This window comes from Zophobas morio, unplaced genomic scaffold, assembly GCF_036711695.1.
Source record: "Zophobas morio isolate AGI-343-1 ecotype UQ-CSIRO unplaced genomic scaffold, CSIRO_AGI_Zmor_V1 ptg000024l, whole genome shotgun sequence".
NCBI lineage: Eukaryota > Metazoa > Arthropoda > Insecta > Coleoptera > Tenebrionidae > Zophobas > Zophobas morio.
This window is the reverse complement of record NW_026972129.1, coordinates 11,853,413-11,875,014: the sequence shown is the minus strand read 5'-3', so window position 1 is coordinate 11,875,014 and position 21,602 is coordinate 11,853,413. Positions and strand designations below refer to the sequence as shown.

The following is a 21,602-nucleotide window of genomic DNA, read 5'->3' as shown; positions in this document are numbered from 1 at the left end:
CTGGATTAGTTGAACTAAATCGACGAGGAATATCTTTAATTAAAACGTCATAATCATAATTCTTCTAAACGATTACTTACACTAATTGACGAAATACTTGTAACAACGATGTTTTCTCATTTTTGTTGGAGTGATCACCACTGAATCTTCGACATATTTTAATTAAAGCAATCATTATCGCAATTTAACATATTTTGTTTGGCTAAAAAAAGTCGATTATTTGGCCGCCATTTAAACTTTAATTTATCTTAATTTATTTTGTTCAACAGTTTTTTGAACTGCGAAGAATTCAAAAATGACTTACATAAATAATGTAATTGTGTAAATGTCACTGTGCATAAAGACAAACGATTTACGATTGTCCCCTTAGTCCTGTAAAAATATACCTATCACAGTATTCAGAAGACAGAAAACTGACGTTTCAATTGATTTAAAATTTTACTACTTCCGAGATTATAATAGTATGACAATACAGCTGCCCCAGTTAAAACTCCCCGGTCTTATTTATATCTTGAGAACGGATAGAAATATTTGAATAATATATGTAGCAAGCATATTACCTTAATACAGCAGGTATATTTTTTAACTGATTTTTACACACGGTTAAATTGTGATTACAATAATAATGATATGCAACATTTCCATATTTATTTCATTTTCATTTGAAAAAAAAATAAAATTTATTATATAAACAAAACAAAATAAATGTTGAGTGAAACAAAGGACTGCCACCATTTTACGACAGTTCGAACTTATGCTAAAGTGGATGGCTCAAACTAAAGAATTTGGTTCCAATAAGATAGGGTACATCCACATTTTGACGTGGAAATGAGAGTTTCTTGACAACATTTTCAAGAAATGGTGGATACGGCGACGTCAATTGTTTGAATGGCTGAGTGGCCGGCTCGTTCGCCAGAATTAGCGTACTGTGATTTTCTCGTATTTAAAAATCGAAGATTTACAGTAGCAGACCAAACAATTTGGATGACTTCAATTTAAACAGAAATGGGCTCCGCGCATTGTTCAAGAAAACGTCAATTAACGGAGTTATGAATTTTGTGTAGAACTTTATCAACACTGTGTGTGTGTAATATAATACAGTACAGTTCTGTTTATCGTACCTAATATTTATTACAAATTATTATGGTACTCGTATCATTATATATTAATATCGATTTATAGACTATTCCACACAGGTCACGTAATTTCCTTAAAGTTTTGTGTGTAGGATAATAAAATCAACAAATTTATTCCTATCAAAACGTTAATAATGTCATTTCGAAAAAGTGTTAAACAATGGTGTAAATGACTTTAGTATTTTATAAAAAAGTACACATATATACTGAAAAATAATAGTTAATGTTTGAGTTCTCTTTGGTATTGTTCTGAAAACAATTATATTAAAACGATTAATTAAAAAACACAAAACTTCTTATACTTTAATAAAATTAGAATAGGTCAAACGTTTATAAAATTTATATTGACATTATTTAGACAAAACTTCCCTCGCTTTTGAAGTACAGTCGGACAAAATACAATTTCTTCGAAAAATTACAAAATTTGATTTTACGATTTTTTTTGACTCATTCTGTATGTATAATCAATTCTAAAAAATATTAATGTACTGATAAACCATCAGACTTATATTTTGCACACTTTAGATAGGATTTGTTCGGCAAAATTTTCCATTTTTACTTCCCAAGCGTTAGCAAAGGAAGTATTGTAATCGAGTCCGTCGGCCGACTCTCTACTTTTACGTTTTCTTGATCTTTCATGACCCCTAGAAGACGAAGAAATAGGTCTCCCATTTCTGTCTGTCTGTCCGTTTGTCCGTCTGTCCGTCTGTGCGTCCGTCTGTCCGTCTGTCTGCCGTCCCGGATTTTTATTAGACAGATAATCTCCGAAAGTACTGGACCGATTGTTGTGAAATTTTGTACTTATATTAGGAATATCATGTAGATGGTAAACCGCTAACCAAAATTTGTCTAATCATCCCCACCACTAATGTGATGACGTCACTTCAAAATTGTACATAGTAAACGGGTTTTAAATTGTATGAAATAATATAGTCCTAAACATGCAGTTTACGACTCCGAATTAAGTTTTTACCCGAAACGTCTAGATTTTTGGAAAAAAAATCGAAATTATAAAACAACATTTTGCAATTTAATTTTGAATCTGCTAATCCGCATGTTTTGAAATGTTGCAGATGTTTTAAGGCTATAAAGAGCATCATAAATCTTTACTCAAAATATATTTGGTTATCCCCTCCAAAAACTTGATGACGTCAGCTCAAAAGTTTGCCACATAAATTCTATGTAAAATGTACAAAATATGATGAGTCTGTACTTGTGATATATCACTCCATTCATATTTTTTGGATTTGCATATACAGGGTGACTCAAAAAAATTAATGAATGAGTAAATTTATTTTACTGATTTACTCAGAAACTACAAAACCGAATGCTTTGAAATCTTGAAGGTGTTTTAAAGTTATCATAAGCATGGTATGTTTTTGATCAAAATGTATTTGCTCATCCCCCTAAAAAATTTATGACGTCACCACAAAATTTTGCCGAATAAATCCTATCTAAAATGTACAAAATATGGTGAGTCTCTTCTTGTCATTTATCATTCCATTCAAATTTTTTCGATTTCCATATACAGGGTGACTCAAAAAAATTAATAAATGCGTGAATTTATTTTATTGAGTTAATCAGGAACTACAAAACCGAATGCTTTGAAATCTTGAAGGTGTTTTAAAGTTATCATAAGCATGGTAAGTTTTTGATCAAAATGTATTTGCTTATCCCCCCTAAAAACTTTATGACGTCACCACAAAATTTTACTAAATAAATCCTATCTAAAATGTACAAAATATGATGAGTCTTTTCTTGTGATTTATCATTCCATTCATAGTTTTTGGATTTGCATATACAGGTTGACCCAAAAAAATTAATGAATGGGTAAATGTATTTTATTGATTTAATCAGGAACTCCAGAACTGAATGTTTTGAAATCTTGCAAATGTTTTAAGGTTATAAAGAGCATAATGAATTTTTAGTCAAAATATATTTGGTTATCTTCTACAAAAAACTGATGACGTCAGCTCAAAAGTTTGCCGAATAAATCCTTTCTAGAATATACAAAATATGATGAGTCTGTACTTGTAATTTATCATTCCATTCATATTTTTTGAATTTGCATATACCGGGTGACTCAAAAAAAATAATGAAATCTACTGCGAATAAAAAACATAATAGACATGCAGTCGTCACGTTTCCGACAGCGAGGGAAGTACTGTCTAAACTCTTTAGACCAATTTTTTGGGAGGTGATAAAGGAAGACATTTTGATGAACAATTTGCCATTCTTACGATAACCATAAAAAGTTTTCAAAATTTCACAGAATTCAGATTTACAATTTCAAAATAAAATAGAATTGTAAAATATTAAGATATGTAGTTTTAATTTTTGTTTTTTTTTCCAAAAATCTGGATGTCGAGAGTACAAAATCAGGACGGCTCCATAAACAACAAGTGTACGAGTATCTTATTTTATAAAAATATTACATTTACTATGCAACATTTTGAGGCAGCGTCGTCTCAATATTGGTGGGAAACTGGGGATGATTAGACAAAAATTAGTTGGCGTTTGCCATCTACACGATATTCCCAAAATACGCACGAAGCTTCCGCTTAGGAAAAAAATCTAGAATATAATCTATAAATTATAGTTTACTTTCAGTCTCTAAATTCAAAAATAAAATATCAGGGTTGCTGTAATTTCATCTCGGATTACTGTAGCCAATTTCGAATTTATTATGATGCTGCCATCTACTCGTTCGTTGTGATAATTATTACGTAAGGGCACGATAAGAGCGTGGTAAGAGCACGTAAGAGGATGAAATTGAAATAGAAAACTACTAACTTGTTGTATCAGACAATTAAAACGATATCTACAAAACGAAATTAAAATATTTATTAATGACCACAGAACAGACTACAAATGAGGTAATGACCTAACAATGAACAATGCAATGAACAAACCGAGTTGGTGTGACTATTTATAAATGATTAAAATAAATTTTTGTCTTGGCAATTCTGAATTTTTTGCAGCAATGCCATCCATAAAATTTTAAAAATGTTTCCAACAGTGAGGTGTTTCCACGCAGACAAAAGAATCACGATCATTCGATCACTCGATAGTCTCGGTACATGTAAATATGTACAAACATACTATTTACTGTATGTATTATGCCGTACAAAAACGACTTCAAATCGACATTAAAGCGTAAATTTGCTTTTATCAACAACTAATCTTACTTCTTCCTGTAGATTTGTTTTGCTTTTGTGCAATTACTTTTAAATTCAAAATTTCAAATTCATTTGCAAATATCAGTCAGAATGTCAATAACATTATACACAATAGTATGAATTAATAAACCAGTAAATAAAGCACATGCATTTTTCACCAGTTTCCTTTATACCTATAAAAAAAAACATGAGTCTGAGAAACAGGAAGTAGTTATTTTTTAATAAAACAATTATCACCTTCAAATATCTAGTCTAATACATGTTGAATATCAATTTCAACAGTCATGTGAAAATACACTACATACACTTATTTTATAAATTAATCACAGTCCTTAGAATTGTTGAAAACGTCAATCAGAAGGGGAAATATTTTGTGCTGCTGCTACTAATGTGTCATGAATTTCTTTTGCATATGCCACTTGAGCACTAGCAGTAGCAAGAAATTGAGGGTAAGTCAACATGTTCTCATTTATACCCAAATTTTCACTACGGTGAGGAGCAACAGGTATGTGTAAATATCGATTACTGCTTTCAGCTTGACCAAGACACTTTATAGAAGTTTTCTAAAAAATCAAAACCACAATAAAATATTTATATTACAAACCATAATACTTACCAAATGTAATTCTATTTGGTCACAGATGGAATAAAACTCCTCTAAATTCTTATCAAAACGTGGTATAGATACATCAAACCCTTTCCTATAAAAAAAAAAACAAGTTCAAGCTGCAATAAAGCACAAATAATGGTAACTTACAATGATCCAGCATCCACTTGACTATTGTGATTTAGTGTTTGCGCTGCTGTTTTTATAGTATTCTACAAGAGAAAAGATTTTTATGTAAGCAACGACAGCTTGCACATTGGACAGTGATACTCACAGACAGAGATTCTCTGAGGGGGCCCACTAGAGTTTTTATTTTCGAAATATTATCCAAAGGTGAAGGAGGTTGTTGCTGTTGTTGTTGCTGCTGCTGCTGCTGTGGATTGGGAGGTTGTTGCAGCATTCCCATGCCTACCACATTCATTTTTTAGTAAACTTGTTTTAAAAATGTCTGTACTATTAAAAAAAAATTATAAACACAACCTTACTTATGTCATAAACTCAATTGCTATTATGGCAGCTGTTCTACATTATTCTGTCATCTGTCACAATTGTCACGATGATCGATAAAACAGTGAGCGACTTGTATCTAGTTTCGATAAACAACAATAGATGGACGGAGGTAATATTAAATATATGCACCAAAACAGCAACTTTTCTAAAATTTGTTTTTCTATATCACTTTAAATTAAGAGAGCTCAACTTGTAAAATTGATCGTATATTATAATAATAGAAATGTTGCTATTCGTTTCAATTATGAGTGTGAATCGCTCATGTTGGGTATTTGCAGTTTCGAATTTGAGTATCATAAGGTCAAAATCATATGATCAATCAGCCTGGCATACATCTGACAACACTAATTCTGTGTTAAAGGCGTTGTCGTGGGTGCTTGTTCACTAAAGTCTTCAATTTTTGGAAAGAAAGGCCAAAAAAAGTTGCAACCATGGCATTAAGCGATATGGATGTACAAAAACAGGTAAATATTTAATTTACGACAACATACACTTTGCTCAGGATACGCCTGTTCAAATTACTCTTTCTCGTCTGGATCAGATTTCTAAATGTTATATGTATTTAATTTATTTAGATTAAACATATGATGGCTTTCATTGAGCAAGAAGCCAATGAAAAAGCCGAAGAAATTGATGCTAAAGCTGAAGAAGAGTTTAACATCGAAAAGGGGCGTCTTGTTCAGCAACAAAGATTGAAGATTATGGAATACTATGAGAAAAAGGAAAAGCAGGTTGAGTTGCAGAAGAAGATGTATGTATGTAATTGTCTGTAAATAAGCTGCCTTGACGCTGTCATGTGATTACAGTCAATCATCAAACATGTTGAACCAAGCCCGTTTAAAAGTATTAAAAGTGCGTGAAGACCACGTCCATAGTGTTCTAGATGACGCTCGCAAGCGTCTTGGTGATATTACTAACGATCAAACCAGGTACACTCAACTGCTGGAATCACTCATTCTTCAAAGTCTTTATCAGGTATATGTTTTAACTTAAGATGTGAATATGCCTTTTCTACTTTTTTTTCTTATTATTTTCTCAATTTTTTTAGTATTTGGGAATGAAAGACAAGGTATCACTTTATATTTTCCTTTTTTCCATGTTTAATATAGACAACTTTAGTTTGTCTCCTCACATCGTCCATAGTTTTACTACTCTAGCATAATTCTTTATAGCAGGTTAATCCAGCATGGGGCCTGGGCAGTCCACGAGTATTAACTCTATACTTAAAAATTTAGATCTTAGCTAGCATAGGACAATAATATAGTATAACATCTATTAACTTTGGTATCAACATAATACTAAAATAGTTCTCTATTCGTAGCTGTTTGAGAACACTATAACAGTGAGAGTCCGATCACAGGACAGAGCATTGCTGCAAGGAATTTTGCCTGTAGTTGCCACAAAATACAGGGATGCAACAGGGAAAGATGTGCATCTTAAAATTGATGATGAGAGTCACCTTCCGTCTGACACCACCGGTGGGATTGAACTCTACGCCCAAAAGGGAAAAATCAAGATCAACAATACTTTGGAAGCTCGTCTGGATTTAATTGCACAGCAATTGGTTCCCGAAATCCGTACCGCACTATTCGGGCGCAATGTTAACCGTAAATTCACTGACTAAATGAGACATTGCGGTTCATTTCATAAAAAAAACACACATTTTTACTGTTGATTCCAAGCATTACAATTACCACTCCATAATTGTAAAATAAATTGTTGCTTCGTGTATGTCATGTGTTAAATTATATAGGTTAACAAACTGTAAATGTAATTCCATTTCTTGCTTAGGTGAAATTAGAGGTTTCAATAACAATGTTATGTGGTGGTTGGTAAAACTGTGTTTGCGATTTTACAGCCCCATATGTAAATAGCAAAATTTATGTTATAAATAAATATGTTTAAACAAAGCTTCTTTATATATAGTAAAGTTCCAAGTAAAATTAAACATTTCAGTAATAGTCCCTAGTAGATTCTTGCAACAAGCATGCTTTTTTTTTTTTAATGACATGCACTAAAACTGGAAATCAGTTTTTCCAAATTTTGGCTAAGTTTCGGAAATGAATTTACATTTTCGATAACGATACCTATATCTTTACAAATGTTTTCAACAAACTGAAAGTACCTAGTTGCAAGTTGCGTATAAAAGTTCGTACATCAAGTTGGCGTTCAAATTTCGATAACTTTTCCCGCCTGATGATTGATTTGAATAACGACTACTCAGTTTTTTCGGTGTAATTTAGCCTGATAGGTAGGCAACCAATAATTCAGCTCCAACGATAGATCTGCTATCCATGTTTGTCTGTCTGTATCCGTTTTTATTAGACACGTAATCTCCAAAACTGATAGAATTACCCATGTTGATGACATTTTTTATTGGTCAAATTAAGAACGAGTCACCCCATTTTCTCGAAAATGTGGAAAATACGCACGTCTTTACATAATAATGAAAAAATAAGAATTATAATATTCAGAACATTTTGTTCGATTGTGGTTTAATTAATAATTTAAATAACTAACTTCTACGTGACATTCTTTTGATGTATAAACATAAATAAACACTTGAGCTTCAGATTGCTATTACCTACTGCTGAAGAACAAGGGGTGTTATTTATGCCTCAGGTTTACTTTACAGCGCTTATCACAAAACGAAAATCGTAAAATCAAATTTTATATATTTTTAAAGAGCTGTATTTGTCGGATTATACTTACAGCCTTCGATCAATTTTTTACTGATCAAATTAAGAACCTCACTTTTTAGATTTACTTATATAGGGTCACTCAAAAAAATTAATGAATCAGTTAATTTATTTTATTGAATAAATCAAGAACTGCAAAACTGAATTCTTTGAAATCTTACAGACGTTTTAGCGCATGGTAAATTATTATTAATCAAAATCTATCTGTTTATTCCCTCCAAAAAATTGATGCCGTCATCTCAAAATTTTGCCGAATACATTCTACCCAGAATGTGCAAAATATGATGAGTTTTTACTTGTGATTTATCATTGCATTAATATTTTTTTGATTTGCTTAAACAGGTGGCTCAAAAAATTAATGAATGAGACAATTTATTTTATTGATTTAATCAGGAACAGCTCACTCCATTTTCCCAGAAAATTTTGGAAATACAGTACTGTTATTTTTAGGATTACCCTGCACCAATCCAAGTTGATATACGTGCCCTTACAAAAATGTTGATGACGTCATCACAAAATTGTGTAAAGAAAAAACTCAACTCGAAAATGCTGAATATGTTGCATTGTACTTCAAGAGTGAGGGAAGTTGTGTGGAAACATCTTTCGACCATTTTTTGAAATTTTACGTTTCCGACAACGAGGGAAGTACTGTCTAAACTCTTTAGACCTTTTTTTTTCTTCTTTTTCTAGTCGCTCGGTATCTCTTGTACCGAGGCGGCTATATATCTGTTATCATCAATAATCTCTTATAATTTGATAAAATGCCAGTGTACAAAATCTGTGACGTAAACCTTAAAAACTTCCCTTGTGGCAATAAATACCACACTAATTAAATGTTTAAAAATTGATGGTGCAGATTTCAAAATACTGTGTAAATATGACAATTTTAGATTTTTATGTGATGGATGTCTCATTTTAGAGGGAACATCAAAAATTGATGAATTAAAAGATTCAGTTGATAATTAATGTTTAAATCTTATTGAAGAACAACACGATCATAATGCTTTAATATTAAAACAAGAACAAGAAACACTTCCTTCGGAAAATTCAGCAAGCAAGGCTATTAATTTCATACGCAAGTGTTGTTAATAAAAATAAATCTTCTGTTATATTACAACATAGTACTGTAATCAATCGGTATATGTTACCTGCTAAAAAAGATTTATTAAATCATGTTGATCTTGTTAAATCTACTGTTGAATTTTCATCTGTTAAAACTGGTCGAAATGGGAATCTTATCATAAGTTGACTCTGACAAAATTAAAAATTTATTTACCAAAAAATTATCAGATTATAACGTTAAAGAGTTGCCAACCTTAAACCCGAGGATAAGAATTACTGGCATTGATAACGATATTGTGCATGAGAATAGAAATCTCTTAAGTGCTGATAAGTAAACATGTATAGTAAGAAAATATACGCCTTTGAAAAATAATAACAAACGTATGCAAGCTCTAGTTGAATTAGATTTAACTTCTTACAACAATATTAAGGCTGTTGGTAAATTATTTATTGGATATGACTATTGTAAAGTTTGGGACGCAATTGAAGTACGTCGTTGTTACAAATGTTCAAGTTTTATTCATGTCTGACAATTAATTGCTCAGCTAAATCTCCTGTATGGCCTAAATGTGCTGTCCTCACCAACTTAAAGAATGTGAGCCAGATTTTCTGAAGTGCACTCACTGCAATTCTCTTAAAGAAAAGAACCCTGATCTTTGTGATAACCACGCGTCTCATGAATCTTATGATATCAATGCCCTGTGTTTCAAAATCAACTTACTAAGCTTAGGTCTATAATACAGGGTACCAAATAGCAATCACAGAGTTCTCAGTTGCATAACACTCCTACTACTACTACTACTACTTACCGATTATGAGTCCCTCTTTATCCAGTAGTTCGCTTAATTTGTCATTTTTGTTTTGTTATTACCAAAATGATATGGGTGGTAAAACAGGAGAATTTTATTTATCTTTAATCTCATCATATTAATTTAAATTAATTGCATTAACCGAAACTTGGTTAAACGATAACATACATGATGCAGAGTTATTTGATATGGCAAGGTATAATGTTTTTCGTAAAGATCGCAATTTTAAATCATGCCGCTGCTCAAAGGTGGTGGAGTGTTTCCTTAGATCATATAATAAATACTCAAACTGAAAGCTGTGACTAGACATGAAGCTATCTGTTGTCGTTTTCTACGTCAAGCGGAATAGTATAATGCTATCCTTGTGTGATCACCACATCTTCATCTTTGTTATATGCATTTCATCTGTATATGTCTATTTCACTTCCATCCTTGTACCGCACCAGCGCAACAAATCGCTTTTGACAGATGTTTCTTCTAACCTCTCTTTCGTGTTCTTGTACGAAAAACAATTTTAGAATTTAGAACAAAGATCCTGTTTTAAGTGATGTAATCATAAAGGATCACAATTGCTGCCCAATAATTTACTATTCCTTTCGTTATCTACTGTGAATTATTTATAAAATCAAGCTGTCAACATCTTTCGTACGAAGTTAGTTCAGACACACTTCCTCAAATTTAGGCGCGCAAAATTCAAATAGTGATCAGGCAAGGATAGCTTCATTGTAATCCCTCCATGCACAAGAGAGATATGTGACAGGAGGATGTCGTCACAGGCTCTTCTAGGGAAAGAACACGGCGTGGTGGTATCTATTTATTATATGATCTAAGAGTGTTTCTAGCTGCAGATCGTACCTACTATATCTGCTAGTATATGTGATAATTCTATCTACAATAACATCTATGACATTTTACCCCTTATTGATTTACTAATGGTAAAGATTATTCTGAATTCTCGTACTATTTACATTCTAGTCATTTACATACCTCCTCAGTGTCTTAGCAATGATTATATTATTTTTTCGATTTCCTTTTGTCCTTATCTTTTTTGTATGAGCCTCAATTAATTATTATCATTTGAGATTTTAATTGTCCAGATTTTGTACAGTCAACTTTAAATACAATACCATTGTCAACTTCGTATCAATGCATCAAAATAATCGACTTTTGGATTTTATTTTTATCAATAATGACACTCAATGTATTGTACGTCGATGTGATGATCCTTTATTACCGGAAGACGATGATCACCCCGCTCTTAAAATTGTTAGTACACTGGTCATTTCTATACAGTTATACCAAGGTTGATGATGCTATTTCTAGTTTATACCAGATATTAGATGAAATTTTTCAAGCTTATGTTCCAAAAAAAAATGTTTCATGTAATTATCCCGTTTGGTTTAACGGCAATGTCATTAGGGAATCGAAACAGAAAATTTCTGCTTGGAAGAAGTAGAATAAAACTAAATCTCCATACGATTATTCCACATTTGAAACTGTAAGGAAGCTTGCAAGTTGTACATGCAACAAATTAATCGTGTTAAATCCGATCCTAAAAGGTTCTGGGTATTTGTAAATGCGAAAAAAAATCAGAAAAAAATCTGATAGAGTTAATTCCTTTGCCGATCACTTTGCTCAATCATTTATTAACAGGAATCCATCTGTTAACCTAAATTGTTCCAGCTTAAATAAAAACTTATTAAATATTAGGAGCATTAGTGAGGAATGTATGCACAAAGCTATCAAAAAATTGAAACCTAAAATGACCAGTGGACCCGACCAAATACCGGCTTTTGTGGTAAGAGAGTGCAAATGTGTTTACTGACCCGTTGACTATTCTTTTTAATCTTATTCTTCAAACATGTGCTTTTCCAAAAAAATTGAAAATCTCTCGAATCTGTCCGGTTTTCAAAAAGGGAGAGAAAGCAAATGTGGAATATTACAGGCCATTAGCTATTATTTGCAATTTTGCAAAAGTGTTTAAAAATAGTATTGCATAATTTCTTTTCGAATCATATATCTCAGATGCTTTTTAATCTTGTTTCAATTAGGTACTCAATTTTTATGTAACTCATTAGATAACCAGCGTCAAGTCGACGTCATTTATGCTGATTTCATTTGATAAAATTAATCGTGACCTCTTTTACTGCAAAAGCTGGAATGTCTTGGATTTTCGAATTCATTATTTTTATTGCTAAAATCGTATTTAGAAGACAGATCTCTATTTGTAAAAGGAAAAGGGTTCAATTCAAAGTCATTTCAGTAAGAAACTGGCGTTCCTCAGGGTTCGGTTTTGGGTCCCCTTTTGTTTAAAGTTTTTGTCAATTATATTGTTGAAGTCATAGATGTGCAATCACATCTGTTTGCAGATGATCTAAAAATTTATAGTACAATAAATTCATACGACGATTCTCTTCGGCTGCAAAAATCTCTCGACAACAATTTTGAATGGTGTAACGTGAACAATTTCGAGGTTAATAAAAGTAAATCCTAATAGAAAGAACTGTTAAGATAGCAAAGCATCAGTTCATTTGTCACTATATTAAAGAGATAGAGTATGTCTATAATCTATTGGTTAGTATGTGTTTTCCGTCTGTTTTTTGACTTCGGATTTTAACACAAGGATGGGTGAAATAGCAAAAGACTGATGAAAGAAAAAAAGAGACAAAGAAGAAGAACAAAAGACAAGAAAGAGAAAGAAATGAGAACGTTAAGGGACTCAGCAGAAGTTAAAGTGTGGACATTCTTAAAGCACAACAAAGAAAATGATGAAGAAGGAGAATGGATTTGGAAAGCAATGGAGCAGTGGCAGTTCACTATGGAATCGTAAATGCAAAAGGGTGGGAACAAGTATGAAGATTTAAAACTGAAGATAGAAAGAAAAGAGAAAATATTATCATCCCGTGAATATTTTAATAGTTCTGATAATAATTCTTTCATTTATTACGAAAAGAATTTATGTGTAATCTGTAAATTTTGCGTTGCATTGCACAATTAGTATTTCCAAAAAAGTTAAATTAATGTTACGATGTGTTTTTTTTAAATTGTCTGTTGTAGATATGAGTTACATTTTTTCTTATACTGATTAAACAATTTTACATAGTAATTTGTGATCCATCTGAAATGGAACAAGGAGGAATTAGAATTTTACTCAATTGTGGTTCTAAGAAAAACAAAGTTTATCCGTTAGTAACACATTTATTTTGATTATTAAAACTGCTCTGTCATTTTCTTTGTGAAATACTTCTTTTGATAAATAGTAAGGCATTCATCAACTACAAATTTACAATTTACAAATTTCGTCGAAATATTAATTTGTCATGCAAAACTGATTTTGCTAATTGCTTAAGTATACCTATGTTAGAGACTCCGTTAAAAGTAGCATAATCTAAAATTGTACATCGGTAAATATAAGTTTAACATGCGCAAAAACAAGGCTGTTTGGATGAGTATGTTTTTTGCAATAGATAATAATAAAATGTGATATAATTGTAATGTAATTATTTCGATTATTCCCTTGTTTATGATGCATTTATATATATAAATTAAATTATATAGTCTTTATTTTATTTTTGAAATGTATTACTTAACAAATTTCAGCGCTGATGTCACATAATTTACTACTGTTACTGGGGCAATAAAACATTAGCAACATGATAAGTACCTACTGGAAGATAAATAAATTTATTTTCACAAACGAACTTTAAAAATTTTCCAATACCCACTAGTTATTTTTGTTAAAACTTTTCATTGGCTAATAAATATTTCATTATTTTTTAAGCAAACCCTAAATTAATATATAATTATAATTAATAAAAAGTCTTGTTTACTTTTGGTTTGCTTGTTTTTTAATATTACTTAATTGATATGTTGCGTAATTGCAGCGTTCGTGATCTTAGATATTTTAATCTAAAAAAATATTTAAACAACAAGTAAAATATTTGATGTTCTCTGTCCTTTTTCTATTTATCGTGCTGCAGGAGTGCAGGGAAAATATTAGCACCAGTATTTGTGTTTAGACGAGTCTAGACTCACTTTAAACACAAGCGCACTGATCGGAAAGTCGTGTTTGTTTACGTATCTCATCTCGTACGTGGACGGAATAATAAAATACTAAATTGACGAATACATTTGATTCTAATTTAGTGTCCACCATGCCTCCAAGCGGTAAGTAATAGCAGCTATTATTTGTTTTGTAAAACTTTAATAAAATTTAATCTTGACCTTAAATGTAGATATTAAGGTCATGAACGTTGGTGATTATTTAGCGGTTAATGGTGCTACACATAGATTACGTGTGGTATACTTTTGTATATTTTATATATTTTTTTACTGTCAGGTCCTGGATATGCTACCCCTTTAGATGCCATGAAAAATGGCCCTAGAGAAGAACTTCTCTATGTAGTCTGCATTCAACCAAATCAAACGAAGGACAAAACGGACCTTTTAGCAACAGTAGACGTCAATCCATTATCACCTAGTTACTGTCAGGTAGTGTTTTTGAAGCTGTTTTTTTAAGTACAATGTGCGCATTCGCTAAATGCATATCCTTGATTAATTGATTCGATAAATTAACTGGTAGATAGCTTATTTGGATCCAGGTAGTACTCCAGAGGAATACATAACAAAGATGTCATATATATATGACTTTAAAGAATTCAAGATCGTGTTTAGTATGTTTTAATTTTCAAATTTGCTACTTCATAAAATTTATAAATTTGCCACTACTTAAAAATTATTAACCTACTGAATTTTTGTATTACCACACAAAAACTGTAACATCTCCCACGAGTGAGAAAAGATCAGGTCACTCCACATATGAAATATGATTAACACAAATGTAAACTACTACCTAGTTTTCACTTTATGATGAAAGCAGTGATCGTAAATCATTTGAAAATTTATGCACTATTGACAATCTTATCAATTTAGTATTTTTTTTTATCAAAATGTATTTGTGAACAAATTTAGTTATCGCTACAGAAAATTATTTGTACATAGCAAATAAAGGAGACAATTTAAAATGAGAGGTACATATTGAGAATTTCATTTCGAAAATGAACAACCAATAAAAATTGTATTGATTTTAACATGTGAGAAAATACTCATAATCACACCTGTGTGGACTTTTATTACTTATTTCACGAATATCATAAAAAGTAATATTATTTCTAAATAAGTATTTTTCGACAGACAAATATTATTTAATTAAAAAAAAAAACAATCTATAGGTATTCAGACAGAAATTCGTTCGCTCCCGAAGTACTTAAACTCCAGTTAACCAAAAAGGTACTAAGCGCCAAATGCCAAAAAACGAGTTAAAGATTACACAGGACAGAATTTATTGTTAAAAATCAATGTATACAACTTTTTTGCTCAAAATATTTTAGATGGTAGTTTATGATAGAAGTAAGGGCCTTCTAGGATATCTGACATTATCTTTTTATCAAAAAAATATATATAATATAAAAAGCATCACTGAACCGACTCTTTGGTCTGACCCTTGTGAAGCAACAATTTGTTCTGATATTAAAGAACATTTTCAATTTTCAATGGACGTTTGATTTAGTTTTACCAAATTTCAGTTGTTCACTTTTTGGTTAAAGTGCTCCAACTATGAAAGCTAATTCTGCAAGTTTTATTTTTTTATGATAATGCTTGAAATAAAAATTAAACAATTAATTTATTACTTTTTTTTTACATCTTAAATATACATTAAAAAAATAATAAAAATACAGCACCAAAGCGCATACAATTTGCATTTTGACAAACATTTATTTAGTACATTTTTACGTTGACGTCATTAACATTTTAGAGGGTATTAATAAATATATTTTAGTCATTGTTTTGTAATCATTAAATTAGTGTTAGTAGCTTATGTTCTAGAAATAAAAAATAAACATACGTTACATGCAAACGGTTTCAATACTTTACGTAATTATTCTGTTACGTAATTTCAAAATGTGTTATCCTAATTAATTGAGTAGTTAACAACAATCGTCGGGATAATGAGAACTTACATCATTTAATTTAATAAGCTGCTAATAAAACACAAAAATAGAGCTTTTATAAAAGTTAATAATGTATGTACTTCATGTATAGGTGCTAAAGGAATAAATTAGACGAGTAGGTCAGAACTGTACAGTGTTTGTGTACAATTAATTATCACGTTTTGAATTTGAAACGTGAGCATATGGAGTTAAATGATGCATTTTATTGGAAACCTGTTATATTTTGTGGTGTTTAAACATATGTTTTTGTTTCTAATGTTGCAATATGCAACGAGTGTACACAAATTTGGAAACACAACAAACATAATACAATTATGGGAAAGAAAAGTTGACAGATGTTCTATCTGTACGTGTTTGGTCATCAGCTTAGAGAAAATATAACACTACAAATTTAATTTGACGTTTCCTGATTTTTTTTATTCTATTGTTACACTATTATCTATAACTGATTTTTTTAAATCGACTTTACACTAACCATGCGCGTAAAATTACACAACAATCACTCCAGTAGTTTTGGAGTTAATCTCTCTATGAAAATTACAAATAGACGGAACGGAAGATCTACCTCTCACATTCTTAAAGCTAAACTTGAAAAAAAAATTCATCCTGTACTATTTTAACATCTTCTCAAAACTTGGCTAGGACATGTTCTTTCTTTGCCCATCTCTGTTTTTAAATTTACGCACAGAGTAGAGGTAATGCTAAATAAAATAAAATTTATAGAACCAAATTTTGTAGATTGTCATAACAGACTTGTCGGAAATGTTCTTAAGACATTAATACTCTTAAAAAACTGTAGTTCCTTTTAAATACAAAAGCTACCTTTTTTTGCTGGATAGATTGGGGCTGTCGTGGTTTGTTCTATGCTTTTATGATGTTTCTGGTCCACTGTAGGTTAACTGATAGAAAAATACTTCTCTAGATAATCCATAGACTTCCAACCCAAAGACCTAACGATGAGCTTCATCACAGTGGTTGGAATGCTTGTTCAAGTTGTTATGATACTAAAGGCTGTTGCGAAGTTCCAGTTCGAGATAAGTTGATTTTGCCTGCTTTAAACTCCGACAGAATTTATATAGTAGATACTGGTAAAGATCCACGAGCCCCATCTATGTACAAGGTAAGATCAGTACGTCTTTCATCACTTTAGATTAATCTTATTATCTTGGAGGTGGTCGAAGCTGAAGAAATGCATCGTTACAACTGCTCGACTCCACATACAGCTCACTGCCTGGCAAGTGGAGAAGTCATGATATCTACAATGGGAGACGTTGACGGAAATGGGCAAAACGAATTTATCTTGTTAGATGGAAAAACATACGAAGTGAAGGGAACTTGGACGAAAAATAAAAGGGGGGCTTTCAACTACGACTTTTGGTACCAACCATACTTTGACGTAATGGTGTCGTCGGAATGGGGTGCTCCTAAAATTTTCAAACGTGGATTCGATTCTTCAGATCCTCTAGATACTAAAATTTATGGCCGGTCGATTAATTTTTATTCTTGGTCTAAACGGGAACTCATCCAAAGCGTCGATCTAGGATTCGAAGGTGTAACTCCTTTGGAAATAAGGTTTTTGCACGACCCTAAAGAACCTCAAGGGTTTGTAGGTTGTGCTCTAAACTCTAATATATACAGGTTACTACTTATATTTTTTTGTTTTCTTTGCATAAACTGTTTTTTTGAAGATTTTATCTCAAAGAGGATAAAACTTGGGCTGTCGATAAAGTTGTAGAGATACTTCCTAAAAAAGTTTCTGGGTGGGACGGGGAATACATCAACGGCATGATAACAGATATCTTGATTTCGCTAGATGACAAATATCTTTATCTCAACAACTGGCTTCATGGCGACGTTAGACAATACGACATATCAGATCGAGCTCATCCAAAATTAACTGGTCAGCTATTTTTGGGAGGCAAAATTTTGAAAGATTCAGATGTCAAGGTTTTGGAAGATAAGGAATTGAAAGAACAGCCGTCCCCTGTATACATTAAAGGAAGGCGCATCTTGGGTGGACCTCAAATGATGCAGTTATCTCTTGACGGAAAACGTCTATATATAAGCTCAAGTTTATTTTCTCCATGGGATCGCCAGTTTTATCCAGAAACAATAGAAAATGGCTCTACAATAGTAAAGATTGATGTCGGTACTGAAAATGGAGGCCTAAAACTTGACGAAAACTTTTTGGTAGATTTTGGAAAAGGGCCTGACGGTCCCCTATTAGCCCACGAAATGAGGTTTGTAATTGCAACAATTTTATGGACACTGCTATTTCTTGCTTTGTAGATACCCTGGAGGTGATTGCACATCTGATATTTGGCTTGCTCAAGATTAATACTATAAGCAGGGGATCTTTGTTTTTTATATTTTGTGTATAACATAACAGTACATTATATAAATATGCTTACAATTTCAAATGTTTCTTATTAATCTAATTATTTTATATCATAACATTTTTTGTTAATAAAAGTAATAGGTCGAAAGATTTATTTTATATTTTACTAGCAAATATAGAGAGTTAAAAGATCAGAATGAAAGGTTACTGAGATAGCTAGAAATGCTGTTTGTTTTTCCATTTACAAGAAAACTCTGAGAAACGCTTATAGCTTTCATTAAGCAATGTGGATATATGATATAACGGAACAAGTAAAGTCGAATTTTCAATGTTACAGGATAGCAAAAGTTGGTCCTCCTAGTAAAAGGGTTGCATGTGGTCAGTGACCAACTCTCGTAAAATCCAACATTATATGCAGAAATCTGTTCTAGGACTGACAGGTGTAAAATCCAGATGAGCTATTCAAGAATTAATTCCTTATACAATACACAGTAATCAATGTCCATAGGCAAGGACGATATTACAAACATCTGGGTTTCACTGGCTGTTTCATGTTGACTACACCGAAACCAAAAAGAATTAAAAAACAATACCTATAAGGAAGGCTGAAATTGTGAGAACCCAAACATCGCACCGAAACTAGATATGGGCAAAATTTTTAAAATCTGGAAACATTTGGCTTGAACTGTGATAGTCAATAAAGTGGAACCCTACGTTGTTTTTTTTTTGTTTGTTTGGCGGAATACGTTCAAACGCAAAGTGATCAGAATAAAATATGGAGTACAAAATTGTTTACTCCTCCATTTTTAAGTGAGAAAAACTGTTGAAAAACCTCTCCACCTTTCTAAAGAGAAATCAAATGTTGCAAATTAAAACAAATATTTGAATGTCACAACTCTAAAAATACAGAAAAGAAGTCGTTATTAAAGTAACTGAATACAAATGTACAAGTTATTACGATGGTGTGGCAAAAAATTTAAATTATGGCAGTCGAGCAAGAGAAGGACCACGCCAGTGAAAACAAACTATGCAGAGTGAGGACAGCATAGCGACAGCTGCGCGAAGGGTGTCTTCTCGTGAAGGTTTACTTACTTTAACTACAGTCACAACAAGCGCTATGGGTTTTAAGCACTCGCATTCCTGAGGCTTATTTTCGTAAATGGGGCAGTCGAGTAGACTCCTGGCTCACTAGGGTTAAAAATCAGGTATTGCAGATAAACATTCACTTGAAAACAACAAGGAGGGGTCTTTGCAAGCGATTCCGTGACTTCATTTCGAGTCAAGTTTAAATTTTTTGAATTTTGATAACAGAAAAATGAGTATTATAATTACAAGAAAGGAAACAAGCAAAATTTATTTATGCCACAATCACTTTACCAGGAATTTCAAACAACAAGAATTTACATGAGTTAAATTATTCATTAATTCAGTTTAATGATTAAATAAAAAATGTGTTCACAGAAGTACATCGTGGTGGACCGAAAATAAACCACACAAACAGGCAAATATTAAATATCAAAAATCCATCAGGTTTGGTGCGAATTCCAAACGTACGGCGGCAAATTTAAATTATGGCACTCAACAAGAGAACACATTTTTAACGAAAAACTCTATGCAGCGGGGCGCACAGCGACAGCGGCACCAGAGCGCTATAAGAGTGTGGCGATCGAACTATATCAATTTCATTCTAGAGCTTAGATCATATAATAAATAGATACCACCATACCGTGTTTCTTGAGATGCAGTTTTAGGCCAGGCGCCTCCCACCACTTTCCGTCAGCAGCGTCCGCTGTTATTGCTTCGCTTCGCCCGTCGGTGCATGTTCGCTCATTTTAATATTGGTGATTGGGATAGCAGGCATCGCAGTTGAAGGGTTTGATTCACCAATACGTGAGGGTTTGGCAGTCTTTACGCTTTAGTTATACATTATTTGTGGTTAATTGAAAAGAATTTTTATTTCCTTTTGTAATTTTTAATTATTAATTGATTGCATTTCGCCGCGCGACACTGGAGTGGCAATGATAATGAGGAGTGGGAGTTATAACCGCGTCCTTGAACTATTTTTGCATCTCTCTAATGATTACATCACTTAAAATAGGATCTTTGTTCTAAATTCTAAAATTGTTTTTTGTACAACAACTCGAAAGAGAGGTTAGAAGAAACATCTGTCAAAAGCGATTTGTTGTGCTGGTGCGGTACAAGGATGGAAGTGAAATAGACATATACAGATGAAATGCATATAACAAAGATGAAGATGTGGTGATCACACAAGGATAGCATTATACTACTCCTCTTGACGTAGAAAACGACAACAGATAGCTTCATGTCTAGTCACAGCTTTCAGTTTGAGTATTGGTATCTATTTATTATATGATCTAAGTTCTAGAGCACAACAAAATTACCCATAGGGAGCGTTGTAGCACGAGCGAAGTTTGGGTCTCCTGGCTGTTCTCCCCCCACGACGGTGATTCTCTAACGAGCACTGCCGCACAGCACACATTACGAACATACCGTACGGTCGCAAACTCGTGGTTGGGTCCCGGCTATGGGGAGAAGCCGACAGCGTCACGTCATCCCGACCGCCCCTGACTTTCATTCAAAATCTGCGTCTTTTATGCAGTTGGCGCGATAAATCCCACCAGCTCGAGTAGGAACCGTGCCCTCCTTTTCCGCCACGTGTTTCTATGTTATTTACCTCAATTCTCTTTAAATATTTAAATTCTAGGACTCTGATAATAAACTACAACTGAACAAGTGCCAAAGTTTAAAAAAGAGCAATAAACAACATTTGAGTTCGGCATACAGCCACGTGAAATTTTAAACAACAAAGAATTCTTATCTGAGATTAAGACTGGACCTCAGACAATTATATGTAAGTATGATGGAAGCGTTAATGAACAAAATATTTTCAAGAAAAAAAAATAGCAAAGATTTATAAAAACAAAAAAGATCTGGTGTGAAGTAAAACTTGTGCAGGCAAAAAAATTACGCGAGGTTAGAAACTGCAGAGCATGAGAATTTACGTTCAATTTAAATTATACAGCAAAGAAAATTACTGAGTGTAAAATTTCGAGATAGAGAAAAATTGCATGAGGTGAAAAAACAAAATTACATGAGGTTAATCACACTTTATCAACGATTCAAACAAAGAATTTACAAGAAGTTAAATTATGCCACACTTTATTAACGATTCAAACGAAGAATTTACATGATGCTAAATTATGCCATTATCCAAGTGATTGGTTACTTAC

The 21,602-nt window shown here is 32.4% G+C and overlaps 3 protein-coding genes across 5 annotated transcripts; 2 read left to right on the top strand and 1 right to left on the bottom strand.

Annotated features, from left to right (window-relative positions):
* Nucleotides 1–4,545: 4,545 nt before the first annotated feature.
* Nucleotides 4,546–20,882, bottom strand: LOC135135094 (mediator of RNA polymerase II transcription subunit 29). 3 transcript variants are annotated; one of them, XM_064064077.1, is made up of 5 exons: nt 20,754–20,882; nt 5,197–5,330; nt 5,073–5,134; nt 4,932–5,016; nt 4,546–4,878 (listed from the first exon to the last, which is right to left on the bottom strand). In XM_064064077.1, exons 1-5 carry the CDS (start codon nt 20,755–20,757, stop codon nt 4,666–4,668), a joined length of 498 nt encoding a protein of 165 aa, XP_063920147.1. In that variant the 5' UTR covers nt 20,758–20,882; the 3' UTR covers nt 4,546–4,665. The 3 variants fall into 3 exon arrangements, with proteins under 3 accessions (XP_063920147.1, XP_063920148.1, XP_063920146.1); XM_064064078.1 differs by lacking the exon at nt 20,754–20,882 and adding an exon at nt 5,408–5,487; XM_064064076.1 differs by lacking the exon at nt 20,754–20,882 and having other exon boundaries at nt 5,197–5,448.
* On the top strand, nt 5,741–7,342 carry Vha26 (Vacuolar H[+]-ATPase 26kD subunit). The gene is made up of 4 exons (XM_064064158.1): nt 5,741–5,896; nt 6,008–6,183; nt 6,239–6,407; nt 6,754–7,342. The coding sequence occupies exons 1-4, from the start codon at nt 5,864–5,866 to the stop codon at nt 7,054–7,056; spliced, it is 681 nt and encodes a 226-aa protein (XP_063920228.1). The 5' UTR covers nt 5,741–5,863; the 3' UTR covers nt 7,057–7,342.
* Nucleotides 13,971–18,502, top strand: LOC135135061 (methanethiol oxidase). Its single transcript, XM_064064005.1, has 6 exons — nt 13,971–14,169; nt 14,342–14,493; nt 16,936–17,133; nt 17,185–17,651; nt 17,702–18,253; nt 18,303–18,502. The coding sequence occupies exons 1-6, from the start codon at nt 14,157–14,159 to the stop codon at nt 18,349–18,351; spliced, it is 1,431 nt and encodes a 476-aa protein (XP_063920075.1). The 5' UTR covers nt 13,971–14,156; the 3' UTR covers nt 18,352–18,502.
* Nucleotides 20,883–21,602: the final 720 nt, after the last annotated feature.